At 46.2% G+C, this 18,004-nt stretch overlaps 1 protein-coding gene across 1 annotated transcript in view; it reads right to left on the bottom strand.

Annotated features, from left to right (window-relative positions):
* LOC121453413 (short transient receptor potential channel 7-like) overlaps positions 1-18,004 on the bottom strand; it is a 121,721-nt gene that overhangs the window by 40,043 nt on the left and 63,674 nt on the right. The window contains exons 4-5 of the mRNA XM_041660164.1: positions 13,490-13,654; positions 4,600-4,816 (exon numbers count right to left, since the gene is read on the bottom strand). Coding sequence (XP_041516098.1) covers positions 4,600-4,816; positions 13,490-13,654 — 382 coding nt within the window. The remainder of the gene's footprint in view (positions 1-4,599; positions 4,817-13,489; positions 13,655-18,004) is intronic.

The raw sequence follows: 18,004 nt of genomic DNA, 5'->3' as shown, positions 1-18,004 counted from the left end.
CGATGGTTCTCCTTTTCTCACTTCTCACAGGTAATTCAGCAGTAAATATTGATTTTACCCTCAAAGCGTGACCTGTTCTCACTAACCATCTGATGTCCAACTCCTATAGGGGCTTTGTAACTGGACCCTGTTCTGCTGTTGTCCCACAACCACCCATTCTTAACACAGCACTCTTGGGAGAACTGAAGCTTTAGAATGTCACCTCTGTTAAAAGCTGCACAGGCTCCACCCCCATTGCCATCCCCTCTCTTCTCCCTGAAATCCTTGTTTGGAACTTAGCCAGTTTGCTGATTCTTGGCTTTAGGCCACTCCACCCCTTCTGTCCCAGATGCTTTCAGCCTCCCACAGCGAGAGCAGGGAGCTCTCAGGCTGCTCAGCTCTTCCGTGGAATCTGAAGACCTGAAGGGAGAGAAGAGTCCACTTGCCTCCCTCTTAAAGAACACTGATTGCGGATTAGATGTAGGGAGATATAAAGGAATTATTTCCTTTTGATCTCGCATCCTGAGTCTCTCTCTGTCTCTCCCCAACTGTCTCCCTACTCCCCTTTCTCCCTCTCCCCCTTTCTCCCTCTGTAGCTCATGATGGCTTCAGATTGGTGAGTCTCCTGCCTCAGCCTCCAGAGATACAAAGATTACAAGTATGCACTCCCATGCCTGGCCTCTTTAGCTTTGACCAAGGTTTCTGGTTCTCTTTTAGAAGATGTGTCTTGGTTTTTTCTGTTCCCAGAAGTTGAGTAAAATGAAGAATCGTTTGCAGAAATCAGAAAGAGGCAGCACAGGCATGTGGACCCTGGGGAAAGGGAAGCCACTGGGAAGGCCTGCTTTCTTTCTGGGAGCCCATCCCCCCTCTGCAGTGGAGGGAATTGAGAGTATAGGCACAGGAACAGGGAGGGGCTGAAGAGGCAGAGGCAATCAGATGTCACCTGGCAGAGCTCCAGAGGAAAGGGTACTCTGCAAGCCCCAAAGCAAACCTGACTCTGGCTGTTTAAGTAGAGTCCACGGCTGAGTTCCAAGCCATGAACAAATGGGCTGGAATTCCACACCCAATAGCCAGAGAGCTGACATGGGTGGGGAGAATGAGCTGTAACCACCAAGAACTGAAAGGCCTTGCTGGCACTTGAAGCCTCCAGTAAGGACCACAGAAGTGAGTCTCTTCAGCCATAAATAAATAGTCTTATGGTAAAGTTCCTGTGCTACACTCCTAGGACACCTGAAGAATGACCCAAGCTGATAGGCAATAGCTTAAGCCCCATCTGCATAAAAGCTCTCTAGAAGGAAGACCATGTGGTTGACGATGGCTTGTCTCTGCCAAAGCTCAGGTTGAGGCTTGGTGCCCAGTGGGCCAGAGTTGGGAGGTTAGGCACAGCAGGGGGTGTTGGGCACCGGCGTGAGTTAATGTCTTCCTCCTGTTAGTGACTTATTGCTCCTGTGGATGAATGAGGAAGGTTCTTGTCAAGGGGATCTCAGGAAGGGGTTCTCATGGGGTGATTTGCCTCTAGTATCTTCTTTCCCACATTAGGGTTCATGGTCAGTCTTACTTGCACCCCCTTTTGTTGCACCCTGTGTTGTGTTGAAGCAAGGTCAGGGAGCATCTCACGCACTTGGCTTCCTCCCACATTCCACGCTGAGGTCCTGTCCAATGCAGCTGCCCTGTGTTAGGTACTCCCTCCACAACAAGAGCCAAAGGAACCCTCTTTGCTTTATGGATTACCCAGCCTTAGTTTTTCTATTATAGCAACAGAAACGGACTCAGGCAATAAAACTCAGCTGTTCAACACAATATGTGAAGTACTACGGATCAACCTTGATAAATGCCAGTTTCTAAGAGAAAGAGCAGTCTGTGGAAATTACACGGAAATGACAGTCAAGACTTAAAAGGTATCATAAATATATACAATATATTCAAAAAATATAAACACATTGGGGAAGGAAATAGACAATATAATGATATAAAAAGAATTGAGAGTTATAAAAATATGAATTTCACAAATTGAAGTCTACCTGAAATGAAAACAGTTCATTTGGATTAAAATTCACAGGCATGGTAAACAAATCAGCAATATGAAGCAGAGAAGGCATGGGATCAAAGAAAAGAAGCAAGACTTCACTGTTCTGCCATAGTCTACACAGCCCTGGCTAGTATGCAACTCACTCTGTAGACTAGGCTGGCCCTGAGCTCAGAGATCCGCCTGCCTCTGCCCAAGTCCTGGGATTAAGGCATGCACCACGATATCTGGCAACAACACGATTCTTTCTTTCTTCCTTTCTTTCCTTTTTTTAACAGTTGAAATATTTATGCTCCCTGATCTTGCTTCAAAATAACAGAGGTGAAGGAAAAGGGGAAGCGAGCAAGGTTGGCCATGAACCCTAATGATGGGAGGCTCATCTGGTTCATCTTTGGAGTTTCATATTTTTTTTGAATTAACTGTAATAAACATTTTGCAATTTTCCCCTTTAGTAAGAAAGTGAAGTCTTTATTATGCATTAAACTTGGCAAGGAAGAGGTCACTGTGAGTGGGCTTTTATCTTCTCCAACACGTCTGAGGTGTGCAAGTCCTTAAACTCAGCTCTGCTTTGATGACCGAGAGGGGAATCAGGCTGTGTAAGTCAGAGGCCTGCTGACTGGAGCTGCGTCTCTCCCTGGCTGTGTAAGTCAGAGAAGAGGCCTGCTGGGTGGAGATGCAGCTCTCCTGCTTCTCTAATGCTCTGACTTCTAGGATGAGCCATAGGAGGCCTCAGGAGGAAGTCATGGCTCAGGAGGCTAAGCATTAACTGTATTTGTTTAAAGGAAGAGATCTTGTACTCACTGCAGTCTGGGGTACAGGTAGGAAAATGGGGTGAGTACAGAACTTGCACTGTAAACACATTTTTACTCAAACTGTAGAATGTTCCTTTACATTTTGTGAATTTATGTCTCTGTGATTGGTTTAATGAAGCCGACTGGCCAATAGCTGGACAGGATAAGGTTTGAAGGAGAGACAAACAGAATGCTGGGAAGAAGGGCAGAGTCAGAAGGGGTAGTGAGCAGACACGGAGAAGCATGCTGTACTGAGAAAAGTTACCAAATCACATGACAAGTTGTAGATAAAATTATGGACTAATTGAAAATGTAAGAGTTAGCTAGTAATAAGCCTGAGCTACTGGCCGAGCATTTATAATTAATATTAATCCTCTGTGGTTACTTGGGAGAGACTTATGGGACAGAAACTTGTGCCTACAATAAACTCAGTGTGTGAATATCTGAAAGTACCTACTGTTAAAATGTTTGACTTTTTTTAAACCCAGGATGTCCAGTGGAGACCTGGACTAGATTCTGAACCGTAAAAGGCCATAACCTAACCCATACCAGGCTTCAGTGTCTCTTTTCAGAGTTAGGGTCAATGACTCCACGATGAAGCCACAGGCTTGTCAGGTGGTCACATGACCCTGAGAAGCATGGCATGCTGTTCTGACTGCCTTAAGTCAAAACATCCTCCTCTGTGGTTCATGTAGGGTCCATGTTTCCAGTTGATCTCAGCTTGGGCACCCATTATGCTCTCTGGAAATTCAACTCTTGTGACCTTTTTGGGCTACATGTTAGTACAGGCCATGTGTTGCAGAACTTTTACATATCTGTTCATGATTTTGCTGTTTGATGGCATAAACACTTTGATCCTGAATATTTTTTTAAAAAGGTTTAATTATTTTATTATATATAGTGTTCTGCCTGCATGTATGCCTGCAGGCCACAAGAGGGCACCAGATCTTATTATAGATTGTTGTGAGCCATCACGTGGTTGCTGGGAATTGAACCCAGGTCCTCTGGAAGAGCAGCCAGTGCTCTTAACCGCTGAGCCATCTCTCCAGCCCTGAATACTTTTTTGACTTAATACTTACAAACATGGTGACAATTATACAAATATTAAACTTTGCCACCAAAGCAAAATCTGGGTGAATGCTGTTGAACCAATTTAATTAATGGATCAACTCTTGCTACGACATAAATTTATTTCAGTTATCTTTAAACTTTCACTTTACTAAAAATAGCCCCATTAAATTTGAATCTTTGCAATATGAAGCTTTCCATTTATTAAAGTTTTGCTTATTATATTATTGATAATAGCTTCCGCACATTTTCAATATTTTCCTTGAGACATTTCCCCTCCTATTATCTATCTGCAGGTTTTAGTGTTAGAAATTAAATTAACAGCAATTTTCTACATTCAAATTAGCCATTTATTGTCCAGACAAACCTTGACAGCATAAAATATCACCACAGATAGGAATCTTACAACCTTTTTAGCGCACTAATTTAAACAAATAATGTGTGTTACTCTCTGTATTGATTAGGCTATTTTTTTTCATAATGGCATAAGCTAGTGTCTTCTGGGAAGAGGGAACCTTCATTTCCCAGGCAAAGCCACCTTATAATCACAATCAGTACACTGTATGGAAGAGTACCTAGTGGGTACCCCCCAAACATTTCCTTTCAAAATTGGGGTTTCTGTGCCACTTGTACACCTCTTGACTTTTGCGTTGGCTGGTGCATCAGCCCAGAGTGTGCACAGCAGAAGGGGAGTCTAGAAGGCGTTGTCAGTCAGGAGCGAAAGAGGTGGCTTACCTAAGACCCACTTCATGATGAGCATCTCCGTCCAGGAGAACTGCGTGGTTTTCACTCTGAAGATCTGTTTGGGGTAGTCTGTGAAGGTCTCATTGGGCAGGGTCTTAACCCCCTCAAAGCGGTCAGATGCGTTCACGACCAACAGTCCCAGGAAGATGGTAAACGACACGGCATGGGCTACAAACTTCATGAAGGGGCTCCTCAGGGTTCGTCCTAGCTGGAGACAGAGTGTGCACAGGACAGGTCAGGAGGGCACGGTTCTCTGTGACACATCACTTTACTGCACAAAACCACACATTAACCAGAGAATCTCCCATCTTGGGCAGAAGCCAGAAGGGACACAGGCATTGTCTCTTGTACTTACACATGAGTGGCTGTTTAACTAGATCTAAGTTCTACTGACTTCCAAGGTTTTTTTTCTTCCTGTTTATAGGTCTTGGGGAGGGTTCAAGGGAGTAGAGCACACAGACACATAATCAAGTTACGTCTGTTGGCCTAGGTCCCCTCAGCCTCATGGGTGTGATTTTACACCCTTCAAACCTGAGAAAACAGTGCTAAACAGAACTACAACTTGAAAGTGCATGTTGTTTTGTACACTTGCCTGGGCTGCAGGCTCAGATAGTTCACTTTCCATCTTTCTTGTATGTTGATAAATTTACTTAGAACCACATGGATCCTGCTGAGGCTTTAGCTACACTTCCAAGAAATTTGATGCACCTTGATATGTGGATTTTTGTTGTAGTTTTTCTTACTTTTGATTCATTTTCTACTCAGGGATTATTTGCTTTGCAATCACATGGGACTCTTTTTTTTTTCTTGCTTGCTTGAAAAACATTCTAGGGCAGAGAAGTAGAGTCAGCGTTTTAAGGCTAGCTGATGCTCCGCAGGGAGAGCCTGTCTCAGCAGACATCTGTAATTTTACAGCAGCATTTACAGAATGCAGGCTTTATGCCACCTCTCAAACCTCACTGGTTTCTCCTTGGGGCCCAATAATTGGTGTGATTATTTCCAGTGCATCTGGAATGAGCCGGAATTCACCTTCCTGGGGAGCAAGCATTGGGAGCACCTTCTCTGTCTAATGACCTCCAGCTAAAGTTCTTTGTCCTGATGAGATCACACACATCCCCACCAGGCCACCTTCATCTCTCTCACCAAGTCTGACCCTTCCCCCAGGCATTGGCTGCCCAGCTTCTCCAGTGTGGATTCAGTTGTGACACTCTGTTATGAGGATTCAGTGACTGACGCTCTGACTTTCACACGTCCCCTCACTTAGGAGTCCTGGAGCAGATGTCACCTGGGGGACTGAGTACTGGCCTGACCAACGGTGGACATTCGTCTACTGCAGGGTCTCTATGGTAAGATCCCCAATGACTGCTGTGGTCAGCATACTGTTTGTGTGTTAGCTGGCTTGATGATGTTCTTCTAAGTATGTGCTGCCTAGTAACTACCCCTAGTCATCAGTGTAACATGAGTTATAATTATTCTGATGTCATAGAGAACACTGATAGGAATTTTATACAAGGCTGAGTTTTATCTTTCTAAAATAGTCATGACTGAGGTTCAGACGTTAGGAGTCCCTGACCATGGAGAAAGTCACTGGTGCCCACATGTTTATTTCCTGAAGACACGCAGGGAACAACTTCATAAACCTTCATAAAGAGAGTTCATCTGACAATCATAGGTTCCCACACTCCTTACACATAGCATTTCTATACTTTAAGCTCATATATGTATGTATGTGTGTATGTATGAATGTATCTATATAATATCTATGCTTATTGTCTGGTATTTTTGACAAGAGGCAAATATACTAATTTGATACTGCAGATTAGAAGGATAAACAGTATCTCACATGACTCCAAAAGAATCAAGACATATCTGAATTAAATACTGGGATCGAATTTGAATTTTTCAACATTTAGAATACTGCCATCTTGGAGCCTCATTTTGCAACCTTTTGACCTTGGGCTTTTTCTGTGCCCACGGGCCACCCTCCAGTGGCCATCACACTGTGTCTTGTCACTGAGTTTTCATAACAGCAAGGGAAGCTGGAGACTCTGGCAGAGGAGCAGACATGGGCTACCAGATCTGTGTCTCCCAGAAAGCCCATCAAAGAAAGATGGAGACACTTTGAGAAGGACACAGCTCTTAAAAGATGGCTGGCAACTTTCCCTGTGGGCTCTCTCTGGGGTCTCCCACTGATGGGCCCTGTGAGAATATGGTGGGGCAGACCGTTTCCATCTCCCTGACTCTCACTATGTGTGTGACTAGACCCTGAGCATCCCTGCAGTCCCTGCTGTAGGAGATTTATCTTCTTTTTGTTATCTTTTCAGGGCATTATTATCTGCTAGCCCAAGATGAGCCTGTAAAAACGACTATGCTTCCTGCAAAATGCAACAAAAACCTCTGACAGTGCCTCCCACTGATTTGGAAGGCTACCCTGGTCTCAGTTTTCACTTGTGGTCGATAGGGAGGGAGTGCGAGGTTAGGAATTGATAGTTCTTCTGCACTTGAAAGCATTCTGTGGGTAAACCGGAGGCAGATGAGACCAAGTCATTTCAGTGGCTCTTTTTCCTTCTTTCCTCCCTTCTTCCTCCTCCTACTCCATCCTCTCTCTCCTCCTCCCACCTCTTTTTCCTTTCCCTGCTTCTTCCTCTCCCTCAACTCTCTCTTTTGAGACAGGTTGGCCTCAACCTCATGGCAGTCTCCTGCCTCAGGAACTGCAAATAGAAGGTTATCCCACTGCACTCAGTATTTGTGTGTGTGTGTTTGTGTGCATGTGTGTTTGAGTGTTTGTGTGTGTATGTGTCTGAGTGTATTTGTGTGTTTAAGTGTGTGTGTGTGCATGTTATGTTTGAGTGTTTGTGTGTGTGTTTGTGGCTGTGTGTGTGACTGAAATTTCCTGTTTTACCTACAACAATAATTTCTGAAACAGATTACCCAGGGGAAGAACTGCTTCCCACAAGTCTACTTGATGAGCCGAGAAAAGGCAAAAGCCCACTTAGTAAGATTTCCCAGCTCTGTAATTGTCAGAGCCGAGTCAAGGTACAGCTGCTGCTGGGGCTTTGGAAGGTGTGGTCACAGCCTACCCTACCTGCAGTCTGAAAATGTGTTGAAGCAGCTCAGTCACTGCTTCGGCCCTGTGAGCGGAGAGCACAGCCATCACTGTGAGCCTCTGCTGGGATTTGGGAGGTCGAGGCAGGATGATCATGAATTTGAGAGCAGTTTCAGGTTAGCCCTGGGAGGAGATACTCTCTTAAAGAAAAGAATCTGGGCAACTTACAAACAACCTGCAACCCCATCTCCTGGGGAAACAGCATCTTCTTCTGCCTTCTATGGGGACCTGTACCCACATGGTGTCATTCTCATGGACAGACACATCAACAAATGTGAAAGCAATTTAAAAGCAACAAAATCTAAAAACAAAAAGCCTAATCCAGGCCTCAGGTATCTTCCTTTTATGGCAGTAGACTTATTTTAGAGTGTGAAATTGGGGTGTTTTCATATTACAGTGGGAGACCACACCTGGTTTAGGGGCAGACGAAACACTCGGTGACGGGGGCTTTTACGGTAGGGTTTCTAATGAGGGGAAAGGGAACAGCTGGTGTTTGGCCTGTGGTAGTTGATTTCTTTTTTCTAGAAAATTCTAGTCAGCTATAAATATCTGAGTCAAGTCTATTTCAAGTTTAGCCAGCAACTAAGATGTGTACAGTAGGCACCATTGTCGGCACACGGCTGTCCCTGGAGCTGTGTGTACATGTGGCATCGCAGTGACTATGGGCAAATCTCTTGACCTGTATACGCTCAGTTTCAATCACAATGCCATGCATTTGTGGCAATTAAGTTGATTAGTGTCTCAGTTTCTTCTATAAAATGGGATTGAAAAGATAAAATCTTCCTGTGGTTAGTTAGGGTAAGCAATGACTGATGTAACAGACACGAAATAGCACCTCCTCAGTAGAGAGTTCTTGACCGAGGGCACTGAGGGCGAGGGAACCCTCCCTCCCAGTGCGGAGCCTAAGAAACTTGACTGACTCTTTTAGAAAAATATCTTTAGATTTATTTATTCTATACAGATGACCTTTTTCCTATGTGTATGTCTGTGCATCAAGGGAGCCCGGTGCTCTCAGAGGTCAGAAGACTGTGTTGACTCCCCTGGGACCTGAGCTGCCATGCGGATGCTGGGAACTGAACCCCGGTCCTCTCCATAGCAACAAGTGCTTGCCCCACTGCACCATCGCTCCTGCTTCGGCTGAGCCTTGACGAGCTTGTCTGCAATGGCTCACGGAGGACCCATGCAGGGTCTTCGTGTGTGCTGTGAACCTGTTTGGAGTGGACACTAGAGGGGATAAAGACAAAACAGCCCCCAAGAGTTGGCCCTTCCCTTCAGGGCTACTGATTTCCTAGTGGGGAGGCATGGGTTAAAATGATGGTAAAAGCTAAATAAGAAGGGACAGTGTGGGGGTCAGAATGTGTCTGCAGTGGGGTGACTTGCCTCTGACACATCCTAGTCCTATCCCAGCAGGGTGCCTGCTGCTGGCCTACCTCTTTTTTTTTAAAAAAAATATTTATTTATTTATTATGTATACAATATTCTGTCTGTGTGTATGCCTGCAGGCCAGAAGTGGGCACCAGACTCCATTACAGATGGTTGTGAGCCACCATGTGGTTGCTGGGAGTTGAACTCAGGACCTTTGGAAGAGCAGGCAATGCTCTTAACCTCTAAGCCATCTCTCCAACCTCTGGCCTAGCTCTTGGGACTCGGTGGCAGAAGTATTGGCAGTGGAAGAGGAACACTGGTCAGCTGACACAAATGTTCCTTCCATTGCTGTGACAGAAAACTGCTGTGTGATTTTCTGTAGTGGAGGGAGGCTTGCTTTCTAGTAGAGATGAATGTGGGGGAGTCTGTTCTCTTGTGGTTGGCGCCTGGGCAGTGTGGAGTGGGGACTCCTGCTTCTAACCACAAACTTGGTCCAGCAAAGCCGAGATCCTTCAGATCTGCTGACTCACCCACCCTGTCCTCCCTAGATATCTGTTTGGGGCGGGGGAGGGGAGTGCCTACAAGCACTTTTGTATTCTGAACAGGAGCTGTGCAGCAGGCTTTAGACTGCACACTGCAAGGGCATCCCGGTGGGTCTGGGAAATGTTTATAGTTTTCCCCATCCGATTGCTGGGACTACTTTTGTCAATAACTGAGCAGTGATGGTAACAGAGGAAGTAGCTCCTCCCGGCTCTCCTTCACCTGGACTTGTGCCTCCCCGCACACTGCCCTGGTGCTGACTCTGATCCTTCCTGCTGATGAGACGCTGCCTGAGGTCTCAACAGGTATTCAGCCTAGCTTAGGATTCGAAGAGGACCGGAAACTGGTTAATCAGCAGTGAAGGCCCTTTGCACAGGAGCCCTAGGAATGACTGAACTCAAGCTGACATTTTCAGGAACTCACTGGCCTTCCTGGCCATACCCGTGTTGGTGACGACAGTGAGGAACGATGAACAAAGTCTCTATTAATTTTTTCTCGATCCTGGAAAGCCTGCCCCTTACCCATGTCTGCACTCACCTTCGCCTGCACATGCCTGTCACTTGCTCATGCTCGTCAGGTGACAAATTAGCAAGCTGAACTGCTATTGATACACCTGGCTGCATCATCTCTTTTCTGAACTGCTATTGATACACCTGGCTGCATCATCTCTTTTCTGAACTGATATTGATACACCTGGCTGCGTCATCTCTTTACTGAACTGATATTGTATTGATACACCTGGCTGCGTCATCTCTTTACTGAACTGATATTGTATTGATACACCTGACTGCGTCATCTCTTTACTGAACTGATATTGTATTGATACACCTGGCTGCGTCATCTCTTTACTGAACTGATATTGTATTGATACACCTGGCTGCGTCATCTCTTTACTGAACTGATATTGATACACCTGGCTGTGTCGATCTCTTTATTTAACTCTGTTTCTTAGGGACCCCAAAACTTAAAATGTAATAGTAGAAAAGACAGGTTTAGGAGTTCAATAGGAAATTAATGAGTTCGTCTCAGAAGGCTAATCTGATAACTTGAGTGTTGGTAGTTGTCTAGGAAGAGAATGCACCATTCGGTTGGGAACAGAGCCTCTTAGCAGTCACTACATGCTGATGGACATGATCCAGTTAGTGAAGTTTGGCAGTGACATTTTACAAGTCCATCTATAAATGGATATGGCAGTCTATTATCTAGGCACGTGATAATGTCATTGGAACATGGAATCCCTGGAACGACATTGTGTTTTCATGAGACTACAGAAATAGCTGTGAAGGCGGTGACCTCACTGGAAGATCAGCCTATGAGACTCCTCCCAGTGCCTCCTCCTGAGAGGACATGGTTCTCTGTGCATCAGGAGCCCTTAGAACTGGCTGGCTTTGTCACAAGCAAGATCTGACCTCTCTGAAATTCCCAGCAACATCTCTGCCAAACTTGAAAAGATTTTTTTTAAGTGGTAGAAGGAAAGACTAAAAATATCTTGACTCTTTTATCTGTCCCTTAGCTGCCTCAAAGCAAGCTTGACAAACACTTTAATGAGGGACTCTTGCCTTGTAATGAGTGATGCCACTGAGAGTCACCCTGTGTGACAGACTCAGGCCTGTGGGTCACGTGTCCACTGTACCCCCGCCCAGTGGTACTTAGACGTGGAGTCTCGTAAATGTGCTGAAAGGACAAGTGGCTTCATGATCAGCTTATATTTGTCACTAGTGTTTTATTTCTTTGGTCTTAGTGAAAGATTTTGGAGCACTAACTGTCAATCAAGTTTCTGAAGAGAAAAGGAAGCCCCAGTCAAACGCTCGATCTTGCGGCAGTAATTTCTCCGTGCTGTTTCGGAAGATGACTGTGGCTCTACCTTCCATGGCCATGCTGTGCTAGCTTTCCGGGTTTCCTGGGCCTGGGATGCCCAGAATGCTCTCCCCACAAATAGACCTTTTCAGGGGTGGGCTTGGACATGTGTATGTTATTTGTGAGTCTTCTCAGATCTACCACAAGTTTACGAAGAATTAGATCTTTCACAAGGCACCTGGCAGAGAGAGGTGCAGATGTTTGCTGGTGTTCGCTAGCCCTGGGCTCCTGGAAGCTGTCCCAGTCAGTTTTGTTAGGGTGGGGGAACTGGTAGCAGTTCCTCAGTCATGTTATTTTAATGACTGAACTCTCAGGAGTGTGCTTGAAGACCCAAGAGAGTAAATGCAGATGTTCCTGGCCACACAGGTTCTATGCGTGTGTGTGTGTGTGTGTGTGTGTGTGTGTGTGTGTGTGTGCGTGTGCGTGTGTGTGTGTGTGTGCATGCATGTAGTTTGGGCAGGGGTGTTTCAATCCATTACAGACTACTTGGTTGCAGCTTCAAGACACAGCATGAAGACATGTGCCTGAAGCCTGTGGCCCACGACACTCCAGTTCAGGTCTAGCCACTCTCTGACATTTTAAAAAAGGACAGAAAATAAAACCAAATAAAATCCTGACCATGCCTACATATATATTGTTTGGAGAATTTTGACTTAGAAGTCAATGACATGAGGCTGCCATAGAAACAGGACTCTCAGTGTTGAGGACACACAGTTCAGTCTTGGAGTTTTCTGTCTGTGGGAGAAGCTTGCTCCGCCTCGAGGACTGCTTACCTACACCGAGGCACTGAGTTCCCTTCCTGGCTGCTTTGGTCGCGGGGGAGGGAGCAGCAGTCTGAATTCCTGGCCTCACCATTCTGACCCGAGTGTCCCACTAGTGGACTTGACAGGAGAGTCAGCTCAGTGGCTACACGGTGCTAACTGCATTAGCTGCTCAAGGTGTCTGTGGAGCAGTCTCCCTGTAGACTCCTGTGTTCTTCTCTGCTGAGCGCTGGTCACCTGAGCTCAATGCCTTTCAAAATGCGTCCCTAGATAAATGTAGTTTGAGAGCCTTGAAGATAATCTTAACCCCATGGGGCATGTTTCAAGGCTTCTTAATGATTTGGTGTTTGGGGCACAAACTCTTCCTGGAGCTGGAGTGTGGGTGCTTTCCGGTCCTAATGCCTGGGCCATGAGGAAGGTGGAGCCCACAGCGGCACAGGCGTCAGAGAACCTATAGGGCCATTCCTCTTCTCACCTCTGCCTTTCTGATATTCCTCCCTAGGCACAAATTCAGTCCCATACTTTCTAGATGCTCCTCCCATTTCTTCTTGCAGTCTATTTCATTGGCCATGTGGACCAGAACCTCCTGATGGAGGCTGACGGACGTTGCAGCGAGTCTGCATGGCCTGGCATGAGCTGTGCTCAGCCCTCAGCCCTCTGGGTCGCTCTCATTTCTGAAGTGGTTCCTGAAGCTCACGTGTTCTAATGCAATCAGGGAGTGAAAAGGACTATCCCAAGAAGAACATATAGCAGAGGAAGTCCTCAGGGAGCAATGGCTGTTCCTACACCGTGATGACGGTGTGCTGTGAGCTGGAGCACACATTCAACACGCTGTAGGTGTAGAGGGAAGGGACTTTGGCTCTGTCCTGCTGCTTATCCATTCAGTGATGCCCTGCAGGTCATAACAGCCCATCTCTCACCTGTCTTTCCCTCTAAAAACTGATAATTAAAGACAGATTTTGAGATCTTTTTTCTCTTTTTGTGGATTTTCTACTTTTCCTTGGTCTATCAGGGCTTCTCTTCCTCTTCCTCCTCCCTCCTGCCCCCTCTTCCTTCTTTCCTTTTCATCTTCCTTTGTGGTACTGGGGCTCAAACCCCGAGTCTATGTGCTCTAGGCAAGTGCTTCCCCCAGCTCCAGCTCCAACTTAATACTTGAACAACACAGGAAGAATTCTGCCGCTGACTTAAAGGAAGCGCTAAGAAAAGAGAAGAAATAACTGCAAACGACATGCACACCTTAAGCAGTTTGTACCTTGCTGCACGGAGCAATCCAATAGGCTATGGCGAGAAAAGGGAGGCCTATGGAGACTCCAAAGACAGCCAGGAATTTCACAGCGATAGACTGTTGACGTAAGCCTGAGAGATTTTCATACCACATGGTAAGCAATTGCTGCTGACAGTTAGGGTGAGCAACGAACTGTAAAAACAAAACAAAAACAAAAACAAAATGCAAACAGGAAAATGGCGTCATAGCACTTGAACAGTACACAACCCAGGAGGAACATTGGAGCCGGGGAAGCCATGGCAAGCACCGGAGGGAGGGCATGGGCTTGGGTGGGGCTTCTGACCTGGGGATGCTGAGGCCAAGGCCAGAGCCTCCTCAGAACGACTGATCAACCAGGGCCTGAAGAAGTCTCAGATTTAGGAAAGGGCAGCTTTGAGGTGAATGTTTGTCGCTCGTCCAAGCTGGTCGTCTGATCAGAGAGACTATCTTGGCACAGAGCTCAGGACCAAGCTACACAGTGTAAATCACTAATAGCTTTGGGAGTAAGGATTTTCGCTTTGAATTGTACTTTACCATTGGTTAGCCCCTGGACAAGCTACTTAACCTCAATATTCTCACAGGCAAAGCAGGGTTTATCACACTGTCTTGGGGATTAAGTGAGGGATTATGTTTCCTGTGCAGCCGAGGAAAATGTTCACAGCATCTCCAGAAACCTTGGGAGAACTCTACAGAGCTTCCCCACTGATCCGGTGCTGGGCGTGGCCTGTGGTGTGCTTCTGTGCTGGGATACTGACACAGTGCGCCTCCATGTAGGGGCTTCCTTTGGGGTCGTCACTCACCTCCTTCTGGAACTGTTGGTTCCAATGGTTAAGTTATAAATGAACCTCTAGTGGCCATTTTATCCCCAGTTTGGTACTACTATTGGACTGTGGTCCCTAAAGTTTTGTCCCTTGGGTATTTGGGGCTCTGCTGACAGGCAAGGATGCACTTAGTGGGTGGTTCCTTTTAACTGGGGTCACATGGACACCTAGCAGGCACTTCCTTATAACTGGGGTCACATGGACATTGCTCTTACTGTGTAAACTTATTCTCCAAACAAGCCAGTTAAAGGAGAAAGACCGGAAGAGTGAAGATATGCCAATAGGGCCATGGTGGTGTTTATCCCTGTCTGGGGCTCTCCTGAGCTATGCTTAGATGTGCAAAGATGTGTCTTTGTAGACAGTCTTCCTTATTCTGCTCCATCTAGCACATTGACTGAGTTGCTGTCACTAAAACCGTCTTTTCCTGTGGATAGTTGTTGCTTCCTGGCCATCTGTTGAGCTGACCCTGGGTCCTGGCAGAGAAAACTGATAGTAAGCAGTATTTAAGCTAAAAACTTTGAGAAAATTTGGTGTACTTGTTTTTGTCCATGGCAGACAGAAGGCATTGTTCGCTGTTGGCAGGCCCATCTGGTGGCCCCGCTGAGTAGTCCCATGAGAGAGAAGACAGACTGGGCATCCCTTACAAGCTTCCCCACTGCTTAGCCCAAGCGTGATGGACTCCATTCCCTCCCATTGGCTTCACTGGGTGTTGAGGAACGAGCATGCACAATGACTGAGAAATGCATGGCATTCCCTCTTCATTCTCAGAACAACGTAAATGGAGTTATTGGAAATTCTCAGTGCAGATGGCGGTGTGCATATATCTCCATCTTTGGGAATTTACAGCCTCAAAAGACCATCTGTAAGGATGCTGGCTATGGCTGTTTGACCCCCATGATACTGCTACCCGAGTATTAAATGCAGCGAGGCTTCTTGTTGCATTATCAGATTCACAGTGGCCATTGTGGTCTCCCCTTCAAGGTTCTCCGAGACTGAGGGAGATACCACTGCTCTGATACCCTGGCCCCTTGCCTCCCAGAGAAGTGGATCAAGTAACAGGAAATCATGTAGATGCTACTGGAATTCTCTGGGTCTAGTTCTAACATGGATCGAGAGCAGAATGCTGGGTAAACACAGGGGCAGTCATTTCCAGGACTCTGCCTTTGCTGGGCGCTGAAATGGTCCTGTTCTGGAGACGTAGTCCTAACAGAGTGTGGGGCTTATGCCCACGAGAGAGTAGAGGAGGGTCACATGACTCCCCTGTGGCGCTCTCTACACTGTCGCTGCCTTGGAAGGCTCTCACCATGCTTACATTAGCCTCTGTTGGGAGATCCTACTCCATGACTTCTGTGACTGAGCAGCAGGGTTCTGAGAGAATAAGTGTGAGCCATCTACCCCCATGTTCTCCTGCTCACCTGACAGCAAGACAGTGGCCTCAACTAAGAGAAGGTGGCTCTTGGGAGCCTGTCTGCCCTTGACCGGAGCCTGTCTGCCCTTGACCAAACCTTGGCTGATTCTCATAAGGCACATTCATTTCCCCGCAATAAAGCAACCTAGCTTCCAGTTTGCTATTTATTTCTAGATAGACTTTATAATCCGCTCCTGGGAAGTTGACAGCAGCTAATAGCTGAAGCCAAATTGATGCTCGCCTGTCTGTGGGCACTTTTCTATATTCATGGCAGGCCTCAGAAGATAACTTGGTGACAGATAATTCAGTGTGTATCACAGAATTTTCCTTCTGTTATTCTACAGCACAGGAAAATATCACCCCTGTTCCAAGGAGGTTAAGAGTAAGAAAAGAAGTTGACCATCGGAACACAAAGGAACTCTGTGCAAGGGTACAAAAACACAAAACAAAAGCAGGAAGAAGAGCTTCAGAAGCAAGGTCAGAGGAGGCTCAGTGGAAAAGCCCACAACTAGAATAGGATGGAACTCAGGAGATGGGTGTAGGTTTGGGCTTGCTTCCTTTGTTATCTAACTCACAGAGGACGGCATGAGCAAAAGGCACACTGTGCTTAGAGCGTTGCCTGAGCCATTCCTGCCCCCATCACTCTGGCCTGGAGCATGGGGAAGAACTGATATGATTGCCTTGACTTTTCTGGTGAATGCCAAGTCTGTCATGAGCTGGAGTTGAGTGTTTAAGGTGGGTTTACGTGAGGCCAAGCGGCTTTGTGGGAGAAGCGAGGCCCAGCCAGATCTGTAATTGGATGAAACTCTGCAGAGAGTGGGTGCTGCAGCGGAGAGAAGGCAGACCACCAGGAGAGCAGCCTGTGACACTGAGACCAAATTCTCCCGACAAGGGACCGGGATTCACCTGCCTGAGAATAGGACCCCAAGGGCATGAAAGACCAAATGTGCTTGATTCTAGTTCTCAGATCTATCCCAAGCCTATTATCCTGGCCGCCCACTGGCACCACAGTTATTGTTAATGGAATGTTTGCATTCAAAACTACTTTCTGCTAAAGCCTCATTCAAACGCGCTCCCCTCAGGTATGGCTGGCCTGCTGAGGCTGTGAGGCTCCTTTGTGTTTGCAGGGACTCCTGGCATGTCTGCTAAACCTTGGCCTGCCCTTTGCTTCTAATTAGTCTGTGGCTTCTTTTCTTTCACACCTCAAAGGAAAATCCTTCCCGTCACTCTTTCTCCTGCTTTCAATTCACCTTTAAGGAAATGGCCAATGTTTAACAATAATAGTTGAAGAGGATCTGCAAGAATCCCTCAACTACCTATTAAATACTCAGGGAACTATATTCCAAGCTATTGACTTCCACAGCCCAGATAAAAGGCCCAGACAAGTCCCGAGGTTTTCCTGGTGGTGGGTGGGAAATGGAGGGCTTGTGGCTGGGCTACCTGGGCTCCGAGTCTGGCCAGATATTTGCCAGCGGGTTGGTCTCTGCTCTTTCCATCTTCGCTGTGTTCTCTCACATGGGGCTAGTCATGGGATGAGTGCTGGAAACACTCTGTAAAGGAGTGTTGCTTTACAATGCAGTAAATCAAGACAAGCCAGTAGTGATGTGGAATATTAGTTTAAGATGTGTTACATTTGTTTATGCTGTAGAACATTTGTTTACTGGTGCAAAGATGTGTTACCTTCTTGTATGTTGCATTTGTGTAACTCTGTAAAGCTGTGTTGCTTTGTCTGCCTAAAACATCTGACTGGTCTAATTAAGAGCTGATAGCCCATGGCTAGGAGAAGAGAGGCACCTGATTGGTCCAATAAGGAGCTGAATGACTAATAGCTAAGCAGTAAAGGATAGGTGGGGCTGGCAGGCAGAGAGAATAAGTAGGAGAGGAAATCTAGGAAGAAGGGAGAAAAAGACAAGAGAATGAGGGAGAAGGAGAGATACATTCTTGGGGCCAGAAGCCAGGCAGCTGCAGGTCAGCCAGACATGAGAATTAGTGAAAGTAAGATATACAGAAGGAAAGAAAAGTAAAAATCCTCAAGGCAAAATGTAGATAAAGAGAAACAGGTTAAGTTATAAGAGCTAGCTCTATCCTTATTTTCCAGCTATAGCAGGGCATAAAGACTGTCTCCTACTTCTCAACTCCCAGTTTTTTTTTTTTAAAGTCAACTAGAATTATTTACACAATGTCACAGATTGGCAGGTTTCTGTAAAGACTGTACTTATGGCTCATTATCATCTCTCACCAAGAAATGCTTTTCTGATGAAGACTGTCATTCAT

Source organism: Microtus oregoni, unplaced genomic scaffold, assembly GCF_018167655.1.
Source record: "Microtus oregoni isolate MIOR12 unplaced genomic scaffold, Mior012 000011F_ref0000422, whole genome shotgun sequence".
In the NCBI taxonomy this organism is placed as follows: domain Eukaryota; kingdom Metazoa; phylum Chordata; class Mammalia; order Rodentia; family Cricetidae; genus Microtus; species Microtus oregoni.
This window is presented reverse-complemented; position numbering and strand designations above follow the sequence as displayed.